This window comes from Hesperophylax consimilis, chromosome 15 (assembly GCF_061612785.1).
Source record: "Hesperophylax consimilis isolate HC1 chromosome 15, BYU_Hcon_1.0, whole genome shotgun sequence".
NCBI lineage: Eukaryota > Metazoa > Arthropoda > Insecta > Trichoptera > Limnephilidae > Hesperophylax > Hesperophylax consimilis.
In genome coordinates this window covers 35,199,080-35,220,407 of record NC_142850.1, presented here as the reverse complement: position 1 = coordinate 35,220,407, position 21,328 = coordinate 35,199,080, and the positions used below count along the sequence as shown (strand labels likewise).

Below are 21,328 nucleotides of genomic sequence, written 5' to 3'. Positions count from 1 at the left end.
ATTACGTGGGAATAAGTCCGTAGCTCTATCACATTATCCAATGGTGTCGACCGGGAAGCTGATGTAAGCCAACTGGAACGCTCCCTTGGCGGAATTACAGCAGCTTCTTTGAGGTGGAGTGTAGGTCTGACAGCACGTGGGAGTTTGAGCTTCATCAGGCGAAACCTACACGACACACTTTTCGCGTTAGTATCATGATATGGGATGCAATTACCTTCCCCATCTAGACTCAGTAAAGTAGTTCGTCCGGAGGAATGGGCGTTGGAGCGATTTCGGAAATGGCGTGATGACTTAATTCGCTTTCTCTTGGACGTGAACGGATCCGATAGGTCAGGGTACCTTTATGAAATGGGTTGCCAGCTATGGGGTATAGTCTAGCCACGTCGGAGTCAGCGTTTGATTTCTGATCACCATCCACCGTTTTCGTATTGGTCAGTGGAGGAGCCAACGTAATTTGAAAAAATATTTCGATCATATAGTTTACCCCTTGTCTCCCCCCCCCCCCCCCCCCTCTCACTCCTTCCCCTTAAAAGATTAAGTGTCGAGTAACAAAATTAATATGTAATAAGATAGATGGAGGCGACCCCGGAGCTGAGATGGCGAAAACCGTCGCACTATGCATGTCAATACTAAACTATACTACTTTGTACAGTAACGAAACTATTTCATGTCCTCAGATTTATATAAGGTCGGAAAGAGATAAAAGGAAAAATTTACAAGTGATTACTACTGTATTAGAATTAGGCGTACTGTAGGGGACAAGAGTAGGTTAAACGCGCAGTCTTATAAGAAAGTTTTAAAAATTTCAATGGTAAGGGGATCACTCACTCTAATTTAAACGAAACAGGATTACCACAAATATATGCAATATATGCCCGTTCATATCTCATATGAATTTCAAAACCAAAAAAGAAACACAACGCTGAAAAAGGGGCATTATTGCGAGATAACTCTTAAGATCGTTTACCGTATGTTCCATACGGGGATTGAAAGGCTTAGCTAGGGTTTCCTCTTAAGGTAGTCCTTTTAAAGGGCGCCACCAACAGCTTAGGAAAATCGAAGGACAATGACGAGGATGTTACAACATTTTGTAGATCAGACAGGAGAAATAATCATTATTTTCACGTAGGTATAAATGTAGAGGGACGGAAACATTACACTAGCGACATGTACCCGGCGTTGATCGAGAAAAGTTCTCTACTTTTATAACATTTGGATGATTTGTATAGCGCCGTTTTTGTGCAAAATCAAGATCAATCATTTCAAGGGTGCATTGTATGTAATATGCATGTATTATATATGTATATAAATCTTCCGGAAGAAATTCTCTAAATTAAAATGAAAACCCCATCAAAATCCATTGCGTAATTTAGAAGAACTAAGCGCACAAACAGACAGACGCGGATAGCGCCTCTATTTTAGTATAATAGAGATAAGAAGCTTAAGAAAAGACAATAATAATAATTATTATTATATCAAAAAATATGCTAGAAATCGAAGGAAATATTTTGATGATTATTGTAATTAATTATGAAAAACTGATTTAAATTAAAAATCAGTGCCAAGCATCCTTAGAAATAAGTAGTTATCTTACTTGAGATTTTCTATCTTCCAGAGTAGTGTTTTCTCTCAGCCAATCCCGCAAGCTCTTCTGTTGGCACAACTGCATCTGAATGTACAGGTACATCTTCCCAACAAACTCCGGGTGCGGCATATTGGAGTGACTGCTCTTCAGGTCCAGCGAGAGGTTCCTCCGGTGTCCTTTCTTGTACTTCTTTTTCTCCGGGGACTCGTCGATACACACTATCTGAGTTTCATTCGAAGCCGCGGGATATTGAGATGCATTGCGGTCCGGATGTATCTTAAAATCAGTATCGGAAATAGATATGATGCTATCACCACTTTTCGTCCGGTTGATTTTCTTTTCCGGTTCAGCAAACACGACAAAAGAATCGTCATCTTCGTCTTCTTCGCGAGCAACCGACTCATTGAGATCATCACCCTGGCTGACAGATTGGTCCATGGAGCTGTTGGAACGATCGTGGAAACTCTTCTCAAAGACAATGCTGAAGGAATCGTTCATGCTGTATGATCGTTGCCTGTTGAAGTCCACACTTTTTAATCTAGATCTGTTGAAATCTCCGCTGAGCTTATTGTCGAAAGACTCCGATACCTCTGGCTGGATGCTGAGGCACACATTCCTGTCCTTGAAGTTGGATAGAAGAGATTTGTTGTTGCCTGTCTTAGCCATTGTGGGTAATTTGGAATAGGTATCAGTAAAATCCATCCCAGATTTCAATTCGCTGAAAAGAAACAATTCATTAATGTTCTCTTAAATAGGAACTAATCCATACATATATGGATATCAAACACAGGGTTTCACCCAAAAAATCTGATGAAGTGCTAATTTAAGTAAAGGTATTTGATGCTTTTTGGGCTCTTCGTGTTTTGTCACTAGGTGGAGATTTTCTGGGCTACTTGCTTTTATACAATACAAAACACTTTATCAATATCAGATTGTATTTTTTTATTCACTTTGTAAATAATATTTTATAATCCTGATAAAGTTTTAAAATTATACCGACCCAAACTGAGTGTTGTTACAAAGGAACCCTTTTTAGAAGATCACACTCTTTTGGTTTATTAAAATGAAAGAGAATGATTATTGTTAATATGAGCAAGTCAAAAGGTAATATGTCAGCAATACAGTAAGTTACTTAACACCTACAGTAGAAATCTCTATTTCGGTGAAACTGTTTTTGGTTTGAGACTGTGCTAAATTATAGATCATCAGCCAAGAGACTGAACCTAAAATGATAATACATATCAATTTAAACCAGTGTAAGAAAAATAAAATTTGGTACCTTTCAAATGGGTCCTGCCATCCGAGCGGAGGCTCTTCTATCCAGGCGTTGAAGTACCTGACAATGTGGCTGTGCTCCAACTTGGCCAGCGCCCGCACTTCCCTCAGGACCCTCTCCCGCTTGTCTTTCCTGCAAAATACACTCTTTTAGGGATCTTATCACTTCTCAGCTACAACAATAAGATTAAACATTCAACTATGATATTATGCAGCGCAACAAACCATTAATCAAGTGATACATTAAATTATCTGATAGAAATATGGGGAAACACACATTACATACATAAACAATTTACAAATAATACAAAATAAAGTTATAAAAAAATTCTTCATAACAACCCAGATACCCCCAAGAAACGAACTTATTTAAAATAGTATGAATACAACATATGCCTTTTAATTCACAAAATACAAAATGGACTAATACACACAAACACAACATGTATAAAAATATCACAAGTACACAAACACTATACAAGACAACATAACAATAGTACACTAATATGTACAGCAAAGACTGAAAGTGGTTAGAGAAGCATAGGCCATGAGGGCATCCAAATTTACAATCTCCTTCCAGACTGAAAATGAAGAATCGAATAAGTAAATTTAAAAAACAACTTTTCAATCTTAAGTTAAGTGAACAAAATTATTAAGTCCTCTAATATATTATTGTTCTATTATGTTAAATTATTGTTGTCATGTGTGTTCATATTATATAGCTGTATTTATGTAGTGTACAATAATTTTTTTTTAAATCCCTTGCTTAGGTTTAGCTTCCTATTTGCCATAGAACAGGCACATTCACACACCATGCAGTATTGAAAGGATGATCCTTCTGAAGAAATCAGAAAGCGCCCTTAATTCGCCCTTGTTCATCACTAATGACTTTATAATACCTATATAAAGTCATTAGTGATGAACAAAAAAAATGTGCCTATAAACATAACGTAACCATTTAACCTTGTTTAATTTCTTCACTTTTCGTGACTTAACATCACTTTTCAAAAGTGTGTTGATTTGTCACTATCCTGAGTTGTCCGGTTACCCCTTTCTACGACTTGTTCTTGAGCTTTCGACAGCTCAGATGCGTTACCTCTCTTCAAGACCCATGTTCACTCCTTCCTTTCTTCAACAAGACCCTCAAAAGTGACATAGGCCCTCAAGGCAAATCATTTTCCTCGGGGGCCCCCCTGTGTGGAGTTAATGTAGAAAAATAAAAATAAACTACGAAAACAATATAAACGCACCTAAAGAGTTGAAAGCTAAAGCTAATGCAAACATGAAAATAACATTTGATTTTTCCCATTTCACATTACATATTCACATACAGACAGACATACAGAAATTCACATTGCAGCTCGTGGTCCAAGATGTGGTAGATTCAATCCTTCGCAAGTGTCGAATACGCCCTCCTTTAAAATAGGGCAAGTCCAAATATTGTCAGCTTATTCGTAATCTTATTAATATAATAAAACCATAATAATGTTTGAAGAAACCTACTTGTTAGGTAGAGTGATTCTCTTCACGGCGTAGCTGCAGTCGTCAATCTTGTTCTTGGCCTCAAATACAATACCGAAGCCCCCGCGACCCAGACAATTGACGGGGGTGAAGTCGGACAGGTAGCGTGAGCTGAAAGGCGGCGGGGACGGCTCAGGGGGCTCCACGGGCCCCGGGGGCTGGGGCACTATTTGCACCGTGCGCTCCACCAAGACATAGTGCTGCAATAACGACAGCTAATATTTTACAGGGTCCAGCATGTTATGAATGGAAAACGGTAACGAGTAACGGTAAAATAAAAATAAAAGAGGAAAAAAAGATTATTAATAAGATTTATGCTCTTACTCTGTGCACTTCTGGTGGAGTAAATTTACGACGAAACTTCTGCGATAGGAAGTTCAGACACAGGGCAGTGCTCAGGGCTATGGCTGCCACCTCCTTCCTGGAAAATAAGTTTATCAATCCACTTAGAATTATTACAGCTAAAATTACAAGCTGCTTGAACTAGGTAATGTGAATATTACCTTCTTCAAGCAATTTTAATAAATTGAATAAAATAAATAAATAAAAATAAGTTAAAAGTACAATTTATTAACCCACTAGAATCAATAGAAAATCATGAAGGCAAAACCTACATCACACTACAATCTACGAAACAAGAATTCCCAATATGCAATTATGAAAATCAAATTTTTTTAAATCGCAGAAAAGTCTAGTTTCGCAGCTGGTCCGTTAAATCAGGGGGGTATTTGAAGTAAAATCATAATCATACAACTTATTCCCCTGTAAATCGAAATTCTGCAGTCGATTACCTTCTCTGTCGAAATAAATTCGTAAAAATACATGTTTCTGCTTAAAACTGTCAGATTGAGATTTACGAAATAATTAGTAACTGCGTAAATCAAAAATTTCAGCTTTTACCGGACAAATGTAATTTTTCAAATTATAAGGACAAATAAGTTTTTAGATTCTCACGGCCAAAAGCATTTTTGTTGTTTGTTTTTGGGGTGTTATGCCGTGTTGTGCTAACTCCTTCTTTAGCCGACGTTTCGGACAGCGTTGCAGTGTCCATCATCAGGGCAGATCCGGTAGATCCGAAGATGTGTAAATTTTGGTTGTCGAGTTTGTGCTTATTTGTTTGTGGCCTGGGCCCGTCCAAGTGCGAAATGCCAACGGAAGTGGCGACATCTTGTGGCGAATTCTGATGATGGACACTGCAACGCTGTCCGAAACGTCGGCTAAAGAAGGAGTTAGCACGACACGGCATAACACCCCAAAAACAAACAACAAAAATATAAGGACAAATTTTTAGTGCATGGACCAAAACAAATTTCAAATTAATGAATTTAGAATTTTTTTAAATTTTGTATGAAATGTTTTTTTCCATGATTTCTTTTTGCTAAAAATTTAGAATTACGCATTTTTACGAATTAACAGGGATCTACTTTATTTATTTATTGATACATTACTCTACAGTACTTCACATTTCAATTCAGCAACGTTGGCCTCACTGGGTTGTTCACCCGTGCTGAGGCCCCCATTTTAAAATATATGAATTTATACATTTAAACAAAAAACAACATTAAAATAAAGATAAATTGACACCAAAAATAAAGATTAGAAATCAAAATCCAATTCTCACACCAAAATAAAAACATTAGAAGGGAATGACAAATCGGCACTTACAATGATCTATGTGCTTGTGCGTGCCGCTTGCCTTATACATTTTTTTTTGTGTTGCGTGTATATGTTTTATTCTCTTATGTTATAGAATTTTGGAAATATTGTCTTTTTTGTTCTTTAATCCATTTTTTTATTTTGTGTTTGAATTTATTTTTATTTTCCTCAATTTTTGTTTCAAGTGGAAGACTGTTGAATGCTTTAATAGCGTGGTATTTATGGTGTCTTTGTCTTATTAGGTGGGTTTCAATAACTTACCACCAAAACCAAAGAGAGACCACAAAGATGTGTATTGGTTCATCATTGGCCCAGTCAAACTCCTCCTCGTGAGAACTGTTCCCCGAGTCCTCTTCTTCTTGGATGTTGGCCAGACTGGTGCTGGAGTTGGGCCCATCACACGTGGGGTCCTCTATCAGGCGGCGGTCACCATCCGTGTACAGGTAGTATCCATTTCCTGGCAAATATTACTAATTAGTACATACAGTAGAACCCCGTTAATTCGAACCCCGATAATTCGAAAAAACGCGTGATTCGAAATTTTCGCAAAAAAAATTTCCGCTGAAAAATTTTTTCATACAAATTTTTTTTTTAATTCGAAATTCGTTAATTCGTAATTCGAAATTTATTTTTGTCCGCGCACGAAAATTTGTTCGTGTAATTCGAAAAAAATTGATTTTTGCGAAAATAAATCATAACATTTCGTAAATCTGAATCTAAAAGTCAGCCGTGGCGGTAAAACGCCGAAAAATGTATTTTTACGTGGTTATACATCGTCCTAATTAGTATTATTATTTTGTAAAACTGAATCGATTTACACTGCAATGTCGTATTTTTTCAAATTTATTTCGAATATCCGAGTTTAAAGGGCCGAGAAAATACATTTTACGCGGATATATGTCGTAGTTTTACGAGTTTACGCCAAATATCTGAATTCAAAGGGTCGGCCGCGACGAAACTTGGCCGCGTAATTTCGATTTACGCGTAAATATATCGTATTTCATCACCGCGACGGAAATCGGACGCGAAATTTCAATTAACGCGGAAATATATTGTATTTTTACTAACTTTACTTCGAATATCCGAGTTGAAAAAATACGGCGCGACGGAAATCGGCCGAAAAATTTCGATCCATGCCGAAATATGACATATTTTTACGAATTTACTTCAAATATCTGAACTTAAAAGGCCGGCCGCGACGAAAAACTGCCGACAAAATTCGATTTACGCGGAAATATATCATATTTTTACGAATTTATTTCGAATATCTGAATTTGAAGAGCCGGCCGCGAATTCACGTTTTACGCGGAAATATATTGTATTTTTACGAATTCAAATTCAGATATTTGAAATAAAGGGCCGGCCGCGACAGAAAATTACCGCGAAATCTCGATTTACGCGGAAATATATCTATTTTTACGAATATCTCAATTTAAAGGGTAGGCCGCGACCGAAATCGGCAGCGAAATCTCGATTTACGCGTAAAAATATAGCATTTTTATGAATTTATTTCGAATATCTGAATTTGAAGAGCCGGCCGCGACGAAATACGGCCGCGAATCCTCGTTTTACGCGGAAATATATCGTATTTTTACGAATTCAAATTCAGATATTTGAAATAAAGGGCCAGCCGCGACGGAAAATTATCGCGAAATCTCGATTTACGCCGAAATATATCGTATTTTTACGAATATCTCAATTTAAAGGGTAGGCCGCGACCGAAATCGACAGCGAAATCTCGATTTACCCGTAAATATATAGCATTTTTACGAATTTATTGCGAATATCTGAATTTAAAGGGCCGGCCGCTACGGTAATCGACCGCGAAAATAAAGAAATAATTGGTATTAATACGAATTTACAACTAAAATACCACCCAGATTTGAAGAGGCGGCCGAGAAAATCGATTTTCGGCGTATTTTATTATTTTTTTTTTCATAAAATTTCGAATTACGTGGGAATTCGTTAATTCGAAATTTGATTTTTGATGTCCGCTGGATTTCGAATTAACGAGGTTCTACTGTACTTATTTTTGATTCTCAACTAGAACAAAAAATTTTAGTTGGACTTTCCAGATTAATGAGCGTTTTACACAATGCTTTTTTTCGTACAGTTTCCATGTAAGTCATCTTTTCATATGGATTTGGGATGAAAAAATGATACATTCTATTTGGGATTTTCATACAAAGAAAGGCAGACATTATTAATTTTCATTGTTTTGAGTAACTCGGTTATGTGGAAATGTTGCATGTATATTCTATTTTATATTTACAATGTTGATAATAAAAAATCAAACCATAAAAACGATTTTTTTTACTATAATACATCTATTTTACAGCAACTGAATTCGACAACTCTACCAAATGTCAATCGGCTAGGACCGACATTTTTTTGTATATTAAATGTTGGTAATGTCATCCGATTTGAGTGAAATGTGTATATGTCCATGTGTGTATACATGATTGCAACCAATAGTTGATAGAATTGTCATTGACAATGAGTATATCTGCGAGTTTCAGCTCGATCGGATGTCGGGAAGTGGATCAATTTCCACCTTAAAGATTAGCATTCATTCATTTCTCAAAACAAAAGTCAAATTCAAATAGATGTATTTAAACAGACCAAAATATTATTATTACTGATTTTACTGATTGTGTATTTTCAGTATTGTAAATTTCCATTCCCATTTCCATTTCGCCAGTATTTTTGATGATTGCTGACGGCAAAGGCAAACGACAAATGCTTTCATGTAATCTGTTTTTACGTTCAAGGTTGCCATTTTTTGTTGACGATTTAGTACCGTTCCAAAAGAATTTTTCTTCTCTAATGGTGACATCGGAAAAAAAACATCAAAGCATAAGTATGAAAATAATGATTGTGTGAAGAAAAGATTTTCAAATGGGTCCCGGTTAGAGGTGTGTTTCAATTTTGTTAAAAAAAAACCGAAACTGTAACGATTTTTTCAAAATAAACATAGTTTGAGCTGCAAAGCATAGATGGCTCTACTAGTAAATAGTTGTAGATAGATGTCACTTCTTAAGATAAATAGGGTTTACCGACATTATAGACTGGCAGATTACAAGATGTATAATTACCATTGATGTATTATACTAGATTAGCCCTGTCTAGTTAAATTCATTTTAAAAATAACGCCACGTAGCGTACGTCACAAATATGGAGATGAATTTAACAACCCAACTCTGTTTAAACTCCTTGTACAAGCGTTCAAACTCGTAAGCGAAACCACGGAGAATTTGTTGTCAGAGGTGTTGTAATATGGATATAATTCAAATTTAAATATTTGGAACTTGGTTATTTTTGTGATTGAAAAAATGAACTTGCCCAGCATAGCTGAGAACCAAAATAGACCAACAAAAGGTAAAACGCAATGCACAGTGCCCATTTCGCATTGCGTCATAATGCGTGGGCCTTTTCATAAATGTGCATGTGAACCAAACCAAAATTGTGTTGGGGTTATTTTTAAATGAATATGCCGTGTCTAGTCTAATTTAGTCTATGATAATTACTGTTCTAATTCTCTCAATCTATTGTGAAGTATTGTTTACACTTTTTCACATTTACCTGTACCCGGATAAGAGTATCGCCGCTCCAAACTGCATCTGCTCTCAACACAGGATTTTCCTAGCGACACAGGAACAGTATATCACCAATGTAATGTAATTAATAAAGTTGAATGAATAACAAAAAATTGACTTTGCAGACGGTACCATTTACATATTCCGATCCATAGAGCACGGAAATGGCCGTGGTGGCATACTCCTTCTCGTGCAGCAGCAGGGCCGTCTCCGAGTTCTCATGGTCTCCCCCTCCCTCCTCCTCGTCCCACCCCACCCCAAGGCGGGCCGGCACGGGCTTCCAAGGCAGGACCAGGGTGGAGAGGCGGTCGTGGCTCGAGCCCAGGCCTGGCCTCAGGGTGGCCTGGCTCTGTACCAGAGCCTGCATGCGTACTGATTCTTGTATGTAGAGCTGGAATTTAGAATAATTAATCAATTATAATGTAAAAGATATTATTCATACACATATTTATTTATATTTTACGCCCATAAGCTTTTACAAACATGGGATATACAGTCGAACTTGGTTATAACGATCACGGCAATAGCGAGTTCACGGCCATAATGAGCAATTACAAAACAATATTTTAGTTCAGACTTATCTTCATATAATTGTTAGTTGTTATAACGAGGTTGATTCACTGATATACAGTGCAAATGATTTTGTCAACACAATTTCTGAATACTTGAATGGGTCGTTGGGTCTGAAAAAGAACGAATAATTAGGAATTATTTTCGAAGTAAGTAGTAACACACAAAGGAGTCGTAAAGCGCGGCGGTGAGATGCCCGGCGAACAACGGCGGCTGGAGAGAATTTCTTATCCCATTAAGGACGGATTTATATTTTTATGGCACTACCTGTGTAAGATTGTCAGCTATGGGAAGCATTGCTATCCATCGGGCACTACATATGTAAAATTGTCATAAAATCTGCAAAAGTCGTGCGAAATTTGTTCCCTTTTTACGTCTTCTTTTGTATTACAACTCATACGTCAATTTTATTTTAGTAATTGTTTGTTTTAAAAATGTTTATGAAGGTACCTAGTTATGAGTACCTACATCTCTGCAAGGGGAAAGTTTAAGATAGTGAAGCAGCAGAGGCGCCGCTCTGCCTATTTTTCAAACAGCCTGGAACATACAAGTTTTTTTTGTTTTCGTTGAAGGTGAGGGAGTTGACAGCAATATGCAAGATTTAGGGATTTTTTAGAATTTGGTGTTATGTAAACCGGTTCTTCAAATTTAGTTCCATTTGGGACATGGAGTATAAATTAACCAAAATTCTATAAAAAAAATGTTCTCAGCCAGGGTTTTCAAGAATTACCCCAAACATTTCGATTTTTCTCCAAGTGGGCCGTAAGAAATTGACATGCAGGCCGCATGAATTGGGTCGCCGGTTGTGCATCACTGGGTTGTGACAAGTAAAATTTTACAGCCGAAAACCATAACAATCCGGCAAGCTAGTTTATTTATGACAAGTGAGATTTTACAAGCGGTACGATACGCACAAGCTAGAGATAATAATATAGACAGTTTTGTGATATTTTCCTTGGAAGCGTTGAACCAGGTGATGTTGGTGGAGAAGCATAAAAAAGAAATCTTTAAAACAACATTGACTATAAATTTAGTTAGTAAAAATGTATTTATCTAATTTTTTTAATAAGTAATACTTACTCGTATTTTGAAAATATACTGTACATTTGAGAATATATTGATATTATAGGTAGGTAGGTAGGTAGTTACATATGACTTTAAAAAACCTATTAGGGTTTAACGAGTATGTAATGGTTATAAGGAGCAAATTTAGTCAGTCCCCTCATGCTCGTTATAACCAAGTTTGACTGTATATTAAAAAATTAGAGATAAAAATTTTTAAAGAAATTGTAAAATAGAACACATGCAAAAGAGTAACTAAAGCTAACATTAATATTTATTTATGAGGCATGTTATAATCCATTGTAAATGAAAAATTACCTCAAGGGCACAGCTCAATAAGTATTCTTTATGATATGTTGTACATCAGCGTAGTAGATACTATACAAAATTCTTACTTTGCCTTTAACAAAGATTGTTGGTATTTTGTGTTTGTTTGTAAACAAAGATAATAACAATCATGATAGCAGGATCAAAACAATAAACAATAACAATCCATTTGATCTGATAAAATAGATATTACGAACATCAGATTACAATCAGGGTGAACAACTACATTCTTTACATAATGTACACAGTGTCCGGAAACTCAAATCTTTTTTAGCTTTTGTTTTCGAGTAATTTAAGACAAAAGCTGGAATTTTTTGACTCAAATTACTGTCAGCTGTTTATTGACTTTTAAAATGCACCGAAGTACAGACCCGACTTCAAAATTTTTTAACCCTTTAGTTGCTAAAAAAGGGGAAAAAGTTTTTACAAAATCGAAATGCTCAGATCTAACAAAAAAGTGTTTTGGATACCTCTATGTGACGTAGATTCACTAGTTTCCTGCTTGTACCACTAGTTTCCGGACACTGTATATTATAGATGTAATAAATAAATGAAGATAAAATAAATATTAGACAAACATCATAAAATGTATACATAATAGAATGGTTCTCACCTGGCGATCATGCATTCCTATGTAAACTGCAGGGTTGACCATGGGGGGGAAGTTGGGGGAACTGTGGGGGTTGTGGGGGTGATTGGGCAGAGAGTTGGGGGACCAGGAGGGGAGGAATGCGGCACCAAACAAGTCAATGGAGTGCAGCTCATTGCCTTCAGCGTTCCAAGCTCCAACGATGGGTGTTTCTAACTGAAATGTATAGAATATTAACAACAGTTAGTTATTCTTTTATTACATAATCAATAATCCTTTCCACAGCTGTATAATGCTTCTTTCCCAGTTTTGAAGTTCAATGAGCTCAACAATAAACACGACACCCAAATTATGATATGCACAATTTATTAATGTCTATGTTTTGATTCGGTTAAGTGCATTTCGTCCCATAGCTTACAACACCGCTCAAGTCGAAAATTGGCGGTTTTCACATTTTAATGCCGATAGATAGAGCTGCTCATTGCGCGTCTAACCATTGGTCACATGATATAGATTTCAGTCAATTAGAAGCCTTAATTAAAAAAGTAGTAACAGCGCGCAAGTCGGTTAGCCTCTCAACACCGCACAAGTCGTTAGTCTGTCATACATTTCTCGTAAGAGTACTTCGCGCTCCGTGATTATTATATTTTTATGTGAGTTTTATCGCTGAAAGGTCTTTGCAAGATGTTTTAATAGAAGATTAAGAGGTAAGCTATATAATACAGTCATGTTTAATGATTATCACATAATATTCATATAGAAAGAAATCATTATTGAATATCTTCATTTACTTAAGCGGTGTTTACTAACCAGCTTTTTTAACTTGGGCGGTGTTTCAAAGTGTATTTTATTTCTTTGAGGAAGCTCAATAATTGAAATACACTATGGATGGAGAAGAAATTGATTCATGGAGTTCAGGTGATGATGGTGTTTTGCAAGAAATCTAAACTCAGATCATGTGACAACATAACGAACAAAAGCGGCAATATTTATTTGAAAATTTCTGGAAGAACATGAACTGGGAGCAGCAAAGATCATTTATAACTTCTCATGTTAATAAAGTACCAAAGAAAATTTAAAAAAATCCAGAAATCATCCAAAAGAACTGATAGTCGAACTTACGTTTTCAAGATTGATAATGTACGTCACCAAGTCTTTAAAAAAATGTTCTTGGCCACTCTTGGCATTAAAGATTCGTTTATAAGATATTGGCTGACAAAAACAGACTGTGCCATGCCTCCAGATTTGTCTACTTCAACCAGTAACCGCAGAAATCCAGAGAAAATTGAAGACCACAAATATGTTGAAAAGTTTTTAGCAGGTCTTCCAAAGATGCCGTCGCATTACTGTCGTGCTACATCACGAGAATACTTAGAACCAATTTTCTCGAACATGACACAGCTCTACCACACATATCAAGAGAATTGTGAGTTAGAGGGTAGAGAATGCCTTGGTCGTAAATTATTCGACAAATTATTTTTGAAACTCAATCTGAGCCTATTCTACCCGAAGAAAGATCAATGTAACGATTGTTGCAGTCATAAAACTGGAAACATTACGGATGAAGAATACGCACAACATGTTTTGAAGAAAGATCGAGCCAGGAGAGAGAAAGATACTGACAAAGATATTGCACAGTCCGGAGCTTGTCATGTATTCACACAGGATGTTGAATCGGTAAAATTGGCTCCGTATCTTCAAGCTAATGCAATTTATTATAAAACTAAATTATGCATCTATAATTTTACATTATACAATTTAGCAACTAAAGAAGTAATGTGTTATTGGTTCGATGAGTCAAATAGCACACTTGAAGCCTTTGTTTTTGCTTCATGCTTAGTAGACTATCCAGAGAAAGTTTTGAGCCAGAAATTATTGCCTGTGATTTTATATTCCGATGGTTGTTGTGCTCAAAATCGCTATGATACCTTAAACAATGCTTTATTACGTTTAGCGATTGAAAAAAAAAATTGTAATTACTCAAAAGTACCTGGTAAAAGGCCATACCCTCATGGAATGTGATTCCGTACACAGTGCAATAGAGTGTAAATTAAAAGGTAAAGAAATTTACCTTCCACAACAATACATGGCTATTACTAAAACCGCTAGGAGTGATCCCATGACTTACGAAGCTCGTTATTTGGACTATACCTTTTTTACCGACTTTTCGAAAGAATTAATTTATAAATATATACGGCCTTGTAAAAAAGCAGGTGACCCAGTCGTCACAGATGTACGTATGCTAGAATACAGACCAAATGGCACAATTTGGTAAAAAATTGGTTTTGATGACGAGCTTCAGCCGTTACCACATCGTCCCACGCCAATTAACAGCATTAAACAAATAAATCACCTGCAGAAATTGTATGCAGCTAGAATACCAATTACAAATCGGAAGTATAAAGATTTGTAAGACCTAAAAAGTGTATTACCATCTAGTTGCCACTCTTTTTATGATGACCTTCCGCACAGCAATCGCTAAAGACTGCAACTAACTACATATTAGACTAGAGATTTCGAGTATATTTTTTTAATTTTTATAATTTTATTACTATTATATCTTGTTTAGTTGGAGTTTATTAAAGACTATGTTTTAAATATTTTCATGGTAAAATAAAAAAAATAATAATAATAATTGCACTTAGGTACGCTCTAAAGGTTCGTGTGTCACCAAATAACTTTAAGCAATTGATCTCAACAATGTTATTCTTAAGATTTAGGTTATAAATACCTATTTATAACGATTGTTAATTATTTTTGAAATATTTCTTCATAAAAACTTTTCTTTGTAAATCATCTTTAATACCTTATTCCCTAACATTTCCGCAAGCAACACCGCCTAAATCTAATAAAATATCAGTCAACACAGCTCAAGTCATAAAATAAAAGTTAAAATAAAGTAAATTGTCAAAGTAAGTATAAATAATTATTTCTTAACCTCTAACTAGGGTATTTATTAAGTAATAACAGAAAAAATCCACCGAGTTTTTAAAATAAACAGTTTTTTTCGTCTCCTGTAAAGTTGGTAAAAATGACTTATGCGGTGTTGTTAGCTAAGGGACGATTTGCCATCGGACCATGGAAAATGTCACTCACATACAATATGGAGGTTACAAATCTAACGTCAAGGAAGGAAAGAGGTTAAAACCTGTACTAGGTAATTATACACCTACATGTACAACTTCGAAAAACCGTGTCTAAGTTTTGAGAACAACATAATTAAAGTCGTAAATTAAGTAAATAAATCTGAAGCAAATACTTTGTAATTTAAAATTGCAACCTTTATTTTAAGGATAATTAAAAACAAGGGTCATTTCAATACGAAAAATAAAAACTGAAAACAACCAACTTTATTTTTGTAAGAAAGGTATTGTTAAATACTTAATTTCTCACTAGGTGGCGTCGAGATATATTATATCTTCATTTAATGGTGAAAAATATTTTGATTTTCAAATTTTATTAATATTTATTAAAAGTAAACATTTATTTAAAAGATAAGGTTTTATGCAAAGCACAAAGGATAACATTATTGCTTATTCTTTGTGTTTTGCATAAAACCTTATCTTGTAAACATACATACCCGGTTTTGCTCCACTTTTCTTATATATATACAGGGTGTATCGGCACGTACCCGACAAACTTTAACCAGCTATTCCTTAGCATATTTGGAGTAAAAAATCTTATATGCACTTTGCTGTCCGGTAACGTTTTTTTTTAATAAAAAATTTACTATTCATATTTTCACCACATGTCACCACTGTTTTATCCTTTGTCAATGTTTGAAAACCCATCTGGCAAATATTTTATTCGAATTCCGTTGAATAATGCACGTGTGTACATTACAATCACAACGAAATGGCACGGCACCATTCGTTTCATTTTTAACTATTATTATGTAGTGTGTGCTAAAGAGCGATAACGCTTTTTGACATACTTGCTTATAAAAGCTGTTGAACACGAAACGCAATGCCAATGACAGTGATGTAGTGTGGAAATTTAAAATTTTATTGTTTTTAATTGAAAAAAAAATGCTACCGGACAGCAAAGTGCCCATAACATTTTTTACTCCAAATGTGCTAAGGAATAGCTGGTTAAAGTTTGTCGGGTTAGTGCCAATACACCCTGTATACATATAAGTATTATACAGGGTGTCCGGAAACTCGTAGTACAAGCGGGAAACTGGTGAATCTACATCACATTTGGAGTCGATTTTGTAGTATATTTTTTTTTTATTTGAGCTTTCGTTATCGAGTAAATCGAGTTTGAAGTTGATTTTTTTTTTTTTTTTTTTATCAAATTCTTATAAATTATTACTGAAGATCAAAGTACCCAACTAATTAAAACTATTTAAAAGTAAAACAAATGAAGGTACTCGGATTTGAAGCATTATTTTGAAATCACCCTTCATTTAACCCGGTGTAATCATAAAATATTTCTGCTCTGCAGGGTTAAAACATCTGTTATTCAACCCTAAACACCAGAAAAAACTTTAACCCTAAAATAGCCGAAAAATATTTTTTTTTGTTTTTTTTTTTTTTTGAAAATGCTCAAATCAAAAAACTTTATGTTTTTTTGGGTTTCCCATGTGGTGTATATTCTCCAGTTTCCCGCTTGTACTACGAGTTTCCGGACACCGTGTATATATAAACCTTCCGGAAGAAATTCTCTAAATGATAGTGAAAACCTTATCAAACTCCGTTGCATAGTTTAAAAGAACTAAGTGCATAAACAGACAGACGCGGATAATGACTTTATTTAATACTATTTGGCGTTTTTTTTTTTTTTTTTTTTTTTTTCATAAAATTTCGAATTACGTGGGAATTCGTTAATTCGAAATTTTATTTTTGATGTCCCGTGGATTTCGAATTAACGAGGTTCTACTGTAGTCGTTAAAATAAATTTACGAAGAAAATGATTGTGTTATGTTTATAAAATTAAAGAAAAATGGGAGAACTTGCAGAGAAGAAGCAAAAACTTGCTGTCTTATGGCAGCTCAGCTTGACTCCTTTTTTTTGTTATTATTAAAATTTCAGTAATATAACAACAAAAAAAGAACTCCCTGTGCTTTGAAAAAAAGAAAAAGGGTATAAGTACTAGAGATGAATTCATAAATAAATTATAATACAGTTATATAATTATAATATCAGAAATATTCACCTTCTGTTGCCAGACTATATTGTGGGGAGCGTTCTTCTCCACAGCGCAGATGATGCCTTCGGGCACCACCACCTTGAAGGTCAGATCCAGTCCGGACGACAGGTGAGGGGTGGGCACGGAGCAGCTCTTGAACGGCTGCAGAGAGAGCTGGTGCTGGCCAACACTGAAGTTCCATCTGACAACAGACGTGTGACAATTTATTAGTATTTTTTTAGTAATCCTTGGCTAGCTAAAATCCCAAGAGGCATATATGCGCCGGCTGACACTGTTTTCATAATAACTTACTTATTTTTTGGAAAATTATGTTTTGTAAATTGTACTGTCATCGTGTATATATTTTTATAAAAATTGTGTAATTTCCCAAGATATCTACTAATATTCAGAGAAATGTATTTCTCTCTAATGTTATAAAAATAGTTCCATGGCAACTTGGGACAGTGGCAATTCAACACACAAGTGATAAAGTCATTAAGAGTGATGAAAAAAAAATTGCCTATAAACCTATAGGTAATAAATAGCCTTCGGATATTACTTTTTTGAGTTAAAAACAAAAATAAAAATGTCACTTATAGTATTAAATAAAAAATCTTTTTATTTATTAGAATTTTCTTTATTAGTTACCCGTGAAAAGAATGTGTTGCATATGAGCCTAACAACCAACTAAATAATTAAAATATCGGCTGACAAACCACTACAACCAGAATTTTTATCACAAGATTTAGATAAGTTTTGACTTGCACTACGATGTGAATTCGGAAGCGTAGTAATGGATGTTTTGGAATGGTGGCTTTAAAAACTAAATACAGAAATCGTCTACTACTACTTGAAAATAATTATATTATGTGTGTTTCAAATGTAGATCCATGCATAGAAAATCTTTTAAGCGAAAAACAAACTCAACCATCACAATAATTAATTAAAATATCTTTATTTATTAGGAAGTAGGTATATGTAACACTTGATTATAACTTGAAATTCATTACTCAACACACTTTGGCTGGGAAAGGTAGTTCTACCCGTTCGGTCGATTGATACTTAAGGACGGGAAGGATATTTTTACCTTTTGCCCTGGCCTCATTTCAATGGCAGAAAAGACAGAAATATTCAATATTTTTATATGAATATTATATACCAATCTCTTTGTAAATGTCCCAACTATATGTACATAATTAGCGAATCGAAATTGATGCAAGCCTTTTTTTAATTTATTTTCGTGCCTTTCGTTTATATCGGTATTTCAACAAAAGGATACTATATTATTTGTTAGTAAAATAATTCAATCCTTGGAATGAGAGTTTTTATGACCGTGAAACCTGATACGAATCTCTTTTTCTGTTCTGCACCCACTCAACTCCTATGTGCATGCGAGAGAGAGATGTCGGGCGTATTTAAAGAAAGTAGGTATGAGCAAATACCGATAGGCGGGCCGTAATAAACATATTACAAGGTTAATTAAATTCAATAATTTCGTTTAGTACTTTTTAAAAATTCGTTTAGTACTTTCATAGGTTGGGTATGCTGAGTTACTAAGTAGAAATTTTTATAAAAATATTTTCGAAGATATAGCAATTTAAAACAAATTAAAGAAATTTGCACGGGACCTTTATTTTCGCCCGAACTCAGCATAGCGCCAGCGCAAAAAATTCCCGGCTGAAATGGGTTAATAAAAGGATTTTTTGTACATGTGACTTATTTTTTGACAGATTTGACAGATTTTGACAGATTGCGAACGCAATTGTACCTGATCGTGCCCCCAGGTTAAGAAACAATGGGTTAGGTAGATTAAAAAAACATTTAAAAATTACACAAAATTCAGAATCATAAAAGAAATAGTACCTTTCTTGTCCCGTGCGCGGCTCGATGGCCCTCACGGTCTGCGTAACTCGACGGATAAGCACCAGCTCACCCGAGTCCCGCTGCAGCTTCTCTTCCGACTGGGCCGAGTGTCCCGAGGGGGCCCCCGTTGCGTTCACACACCCTGCCAGCGAGCAGGAGTAGGCCACCTCGCCCGACCCCGTAGACACACCCATGGTGGAGGTCTCCTTGCCACCTACACATTCATTACATTATCACTTTATACTTCAACCAAAAACAATGTCCGGAATAAAACGTGGTGCTGGAGGCGAAAGCGGCGTGACAAGCCATCGACGAACGATTGATATCTAAATTTGAATGTAAGAGAAAAAAATCTTACTGAATACTTAAAAAAAAAACTATTAATGTGAGTAGATAAAACTTTGTAATTTCTGTTAAATAAACTTTAAAACGGTATTTTAATGTTTTAGTAATATATTTTAGCTTTCAAATTTGCAGTACTAATCTCAAAAATGCGTGTTGGTTTGGAGAATTTTGGCTGAATGGCGACGATATGTAATTGTAATTTGTTAATAAAATAAATATTTATTTTACTTATAGTTGCAGAAACTTTATCCATCCAGCTATCAAGGTGACTTCAGTTTACAGATATGAACCACTTATCTAGCTTTATTCATGAAACAACTTGTTTATGGCAGAGTTGTATACATAATAATTTTTGTTTCTTACAAATATTGAAAAAAAAAAAATCAAATAGTTAAGTCAAAACTACAGAAAACAGACAAAAGTAATTTTAATCAAAGAAAGCTTTGTGGCTTATCATAATTTTATAAAAATGATAATAATCTGCAAAGATAATGCGACAATACATCCTCTTTGGACAGCACTGTACTGTTTTCCGGGACCCTGTTGGTTGAAGATTGTCTCCAGTATTAGTTATGGTGGAGTCTATGTCTATAGATGATCGATATTCCTGTCCTGGTGACTTTACGGACATCAGAGATTCAAAACTAAGTTCAGATTATCAGTTTTCATATGCCGCTTCACGAAAACCAAAAGTTCCGAGATGCAGAGTGTTGTACATATTGTGTAGTATTAATAAGGGTGAAGTTTCTTTACTGCTTTTTTTACTTTACGAATTAAGTTGAAAGAAAGTGTTATTTCAATAATTTGGGCGTATGTAGCAGCAAGCGGAGTAAAACTAAACTTTACCAAATGAGAAAAACATTACATTATTATTTTATTTTTTTGTCATGTATATTATCGAGGCTTCTGACTCACATAATGTTGTCATTTTTTGCCTCATCTGTTTATAATTATTAATATAATATTGTTATTTTTTTTTTTTTTTTTTTTTTTTTTAAACTTCCGATTTAGTTGTCCGGGTTAAGTCTTCCCCAAAGAAAAAACTTAACCCTTCCACTCACTTTTCCACAAATGATCAGCTAGTCAATCAACACTATGTAAGTGCATTATATAAGTAAAATAAATACAAAACAATACAAGAACAACAACACGTCAAATCACCAGATATCAAATGGGAAAAAAAATTCACCGTCTCCAGATATTTTCATATCAGAGGGTTCGGCTCGGTAGAACTTCTAACAGGGCCTATAAATCCTACTGATCCCTCAACATAAATATTTAAAAAATCTTTTGTTATCCTACATGTATTCAAAATGACCGACTTTTGCATCTTTATATATAAATTTTTTGATAGATCTAATACGCCTAAATTTTTAATTAGAGAGCTAGGTATAATGCCAGTAGCCGAAATAACGAATGGTAATATTTTTATAGTCTGAGAATGCCAAATTCTTTTTATTTCATTTCCTAAATCTGTGTATTTTCTTATTTTTTCACTAACAGATTTTTGAATATTACAGGAATTTGGAATAGCAACATCAATGATATAAGTTATTTTTTTAATTTTGTCATGTAAAACTATATCGGGTCTATTATGACTAATCGCTCGGTCTGTTAGTATAGTTTTATCATAATATATTTTATAAAATTCGTTTTCTAAAAATGAATTTGGTTCGTATTCATAATATGGTACTACATTACGGCAGTCAATCAAGTTATGTTTAATTACCAAATTTTGGTGAATTATTTTTAAAACTTGATTATGCCTAAATGTATACTCGGACGGTGCTAATATAGAACATCCCGATA

General features: G+C 34.8%; 1 protein-coding gene across 1 annotated transcript in view; it reads right to left on the bottom strand.

Moving 5' to 3' along the window:
* Positions 1–21,328, bottom strand: part of LOC149417689 (eukaryotic translation initiation factor 2-alpha kinase-like) — a 41,459-nt gene that overhangs the window by 10,234 nt on the left and 9,897 nt on the right. The window contains exons 4-12 of the mRNA XM_089640522.1: positions 19,175–19,388; positions 17,339–17,513; positions 12,206–12,397; positions 9,766–10,024; positions 6,299–6,494; positions 4,706–4,802; positions 4,364–4,581; positions 2,865–2,993; positions 1,595–2,303 (exon numbers count right to left, since the gene is read on the bottom strand). Coding sequence (XP_089496648.1) covers positions 1,595–2,303; positions 2,865–2,993; positions 4,364–4,581; positions 4,706–4,802; positions 6,299–6,494; positions 9,766–10,024; positions 12,206–12,397; positions 17,339–17,513; positions 19,175–19,388 — 2,189 coding nt within the window. The remainder of the gene's footprint in view (positions 1–1,594; positions 2,304–2,864; positions 2,994–4,363; positions 4,582–4,705; positions 4,803–6,298; positions 6,495–9,765; positions 10,025–12,205; positions 12,398–17,338; positions 17,514–19,174; positions 19,389–21,328) is intronic.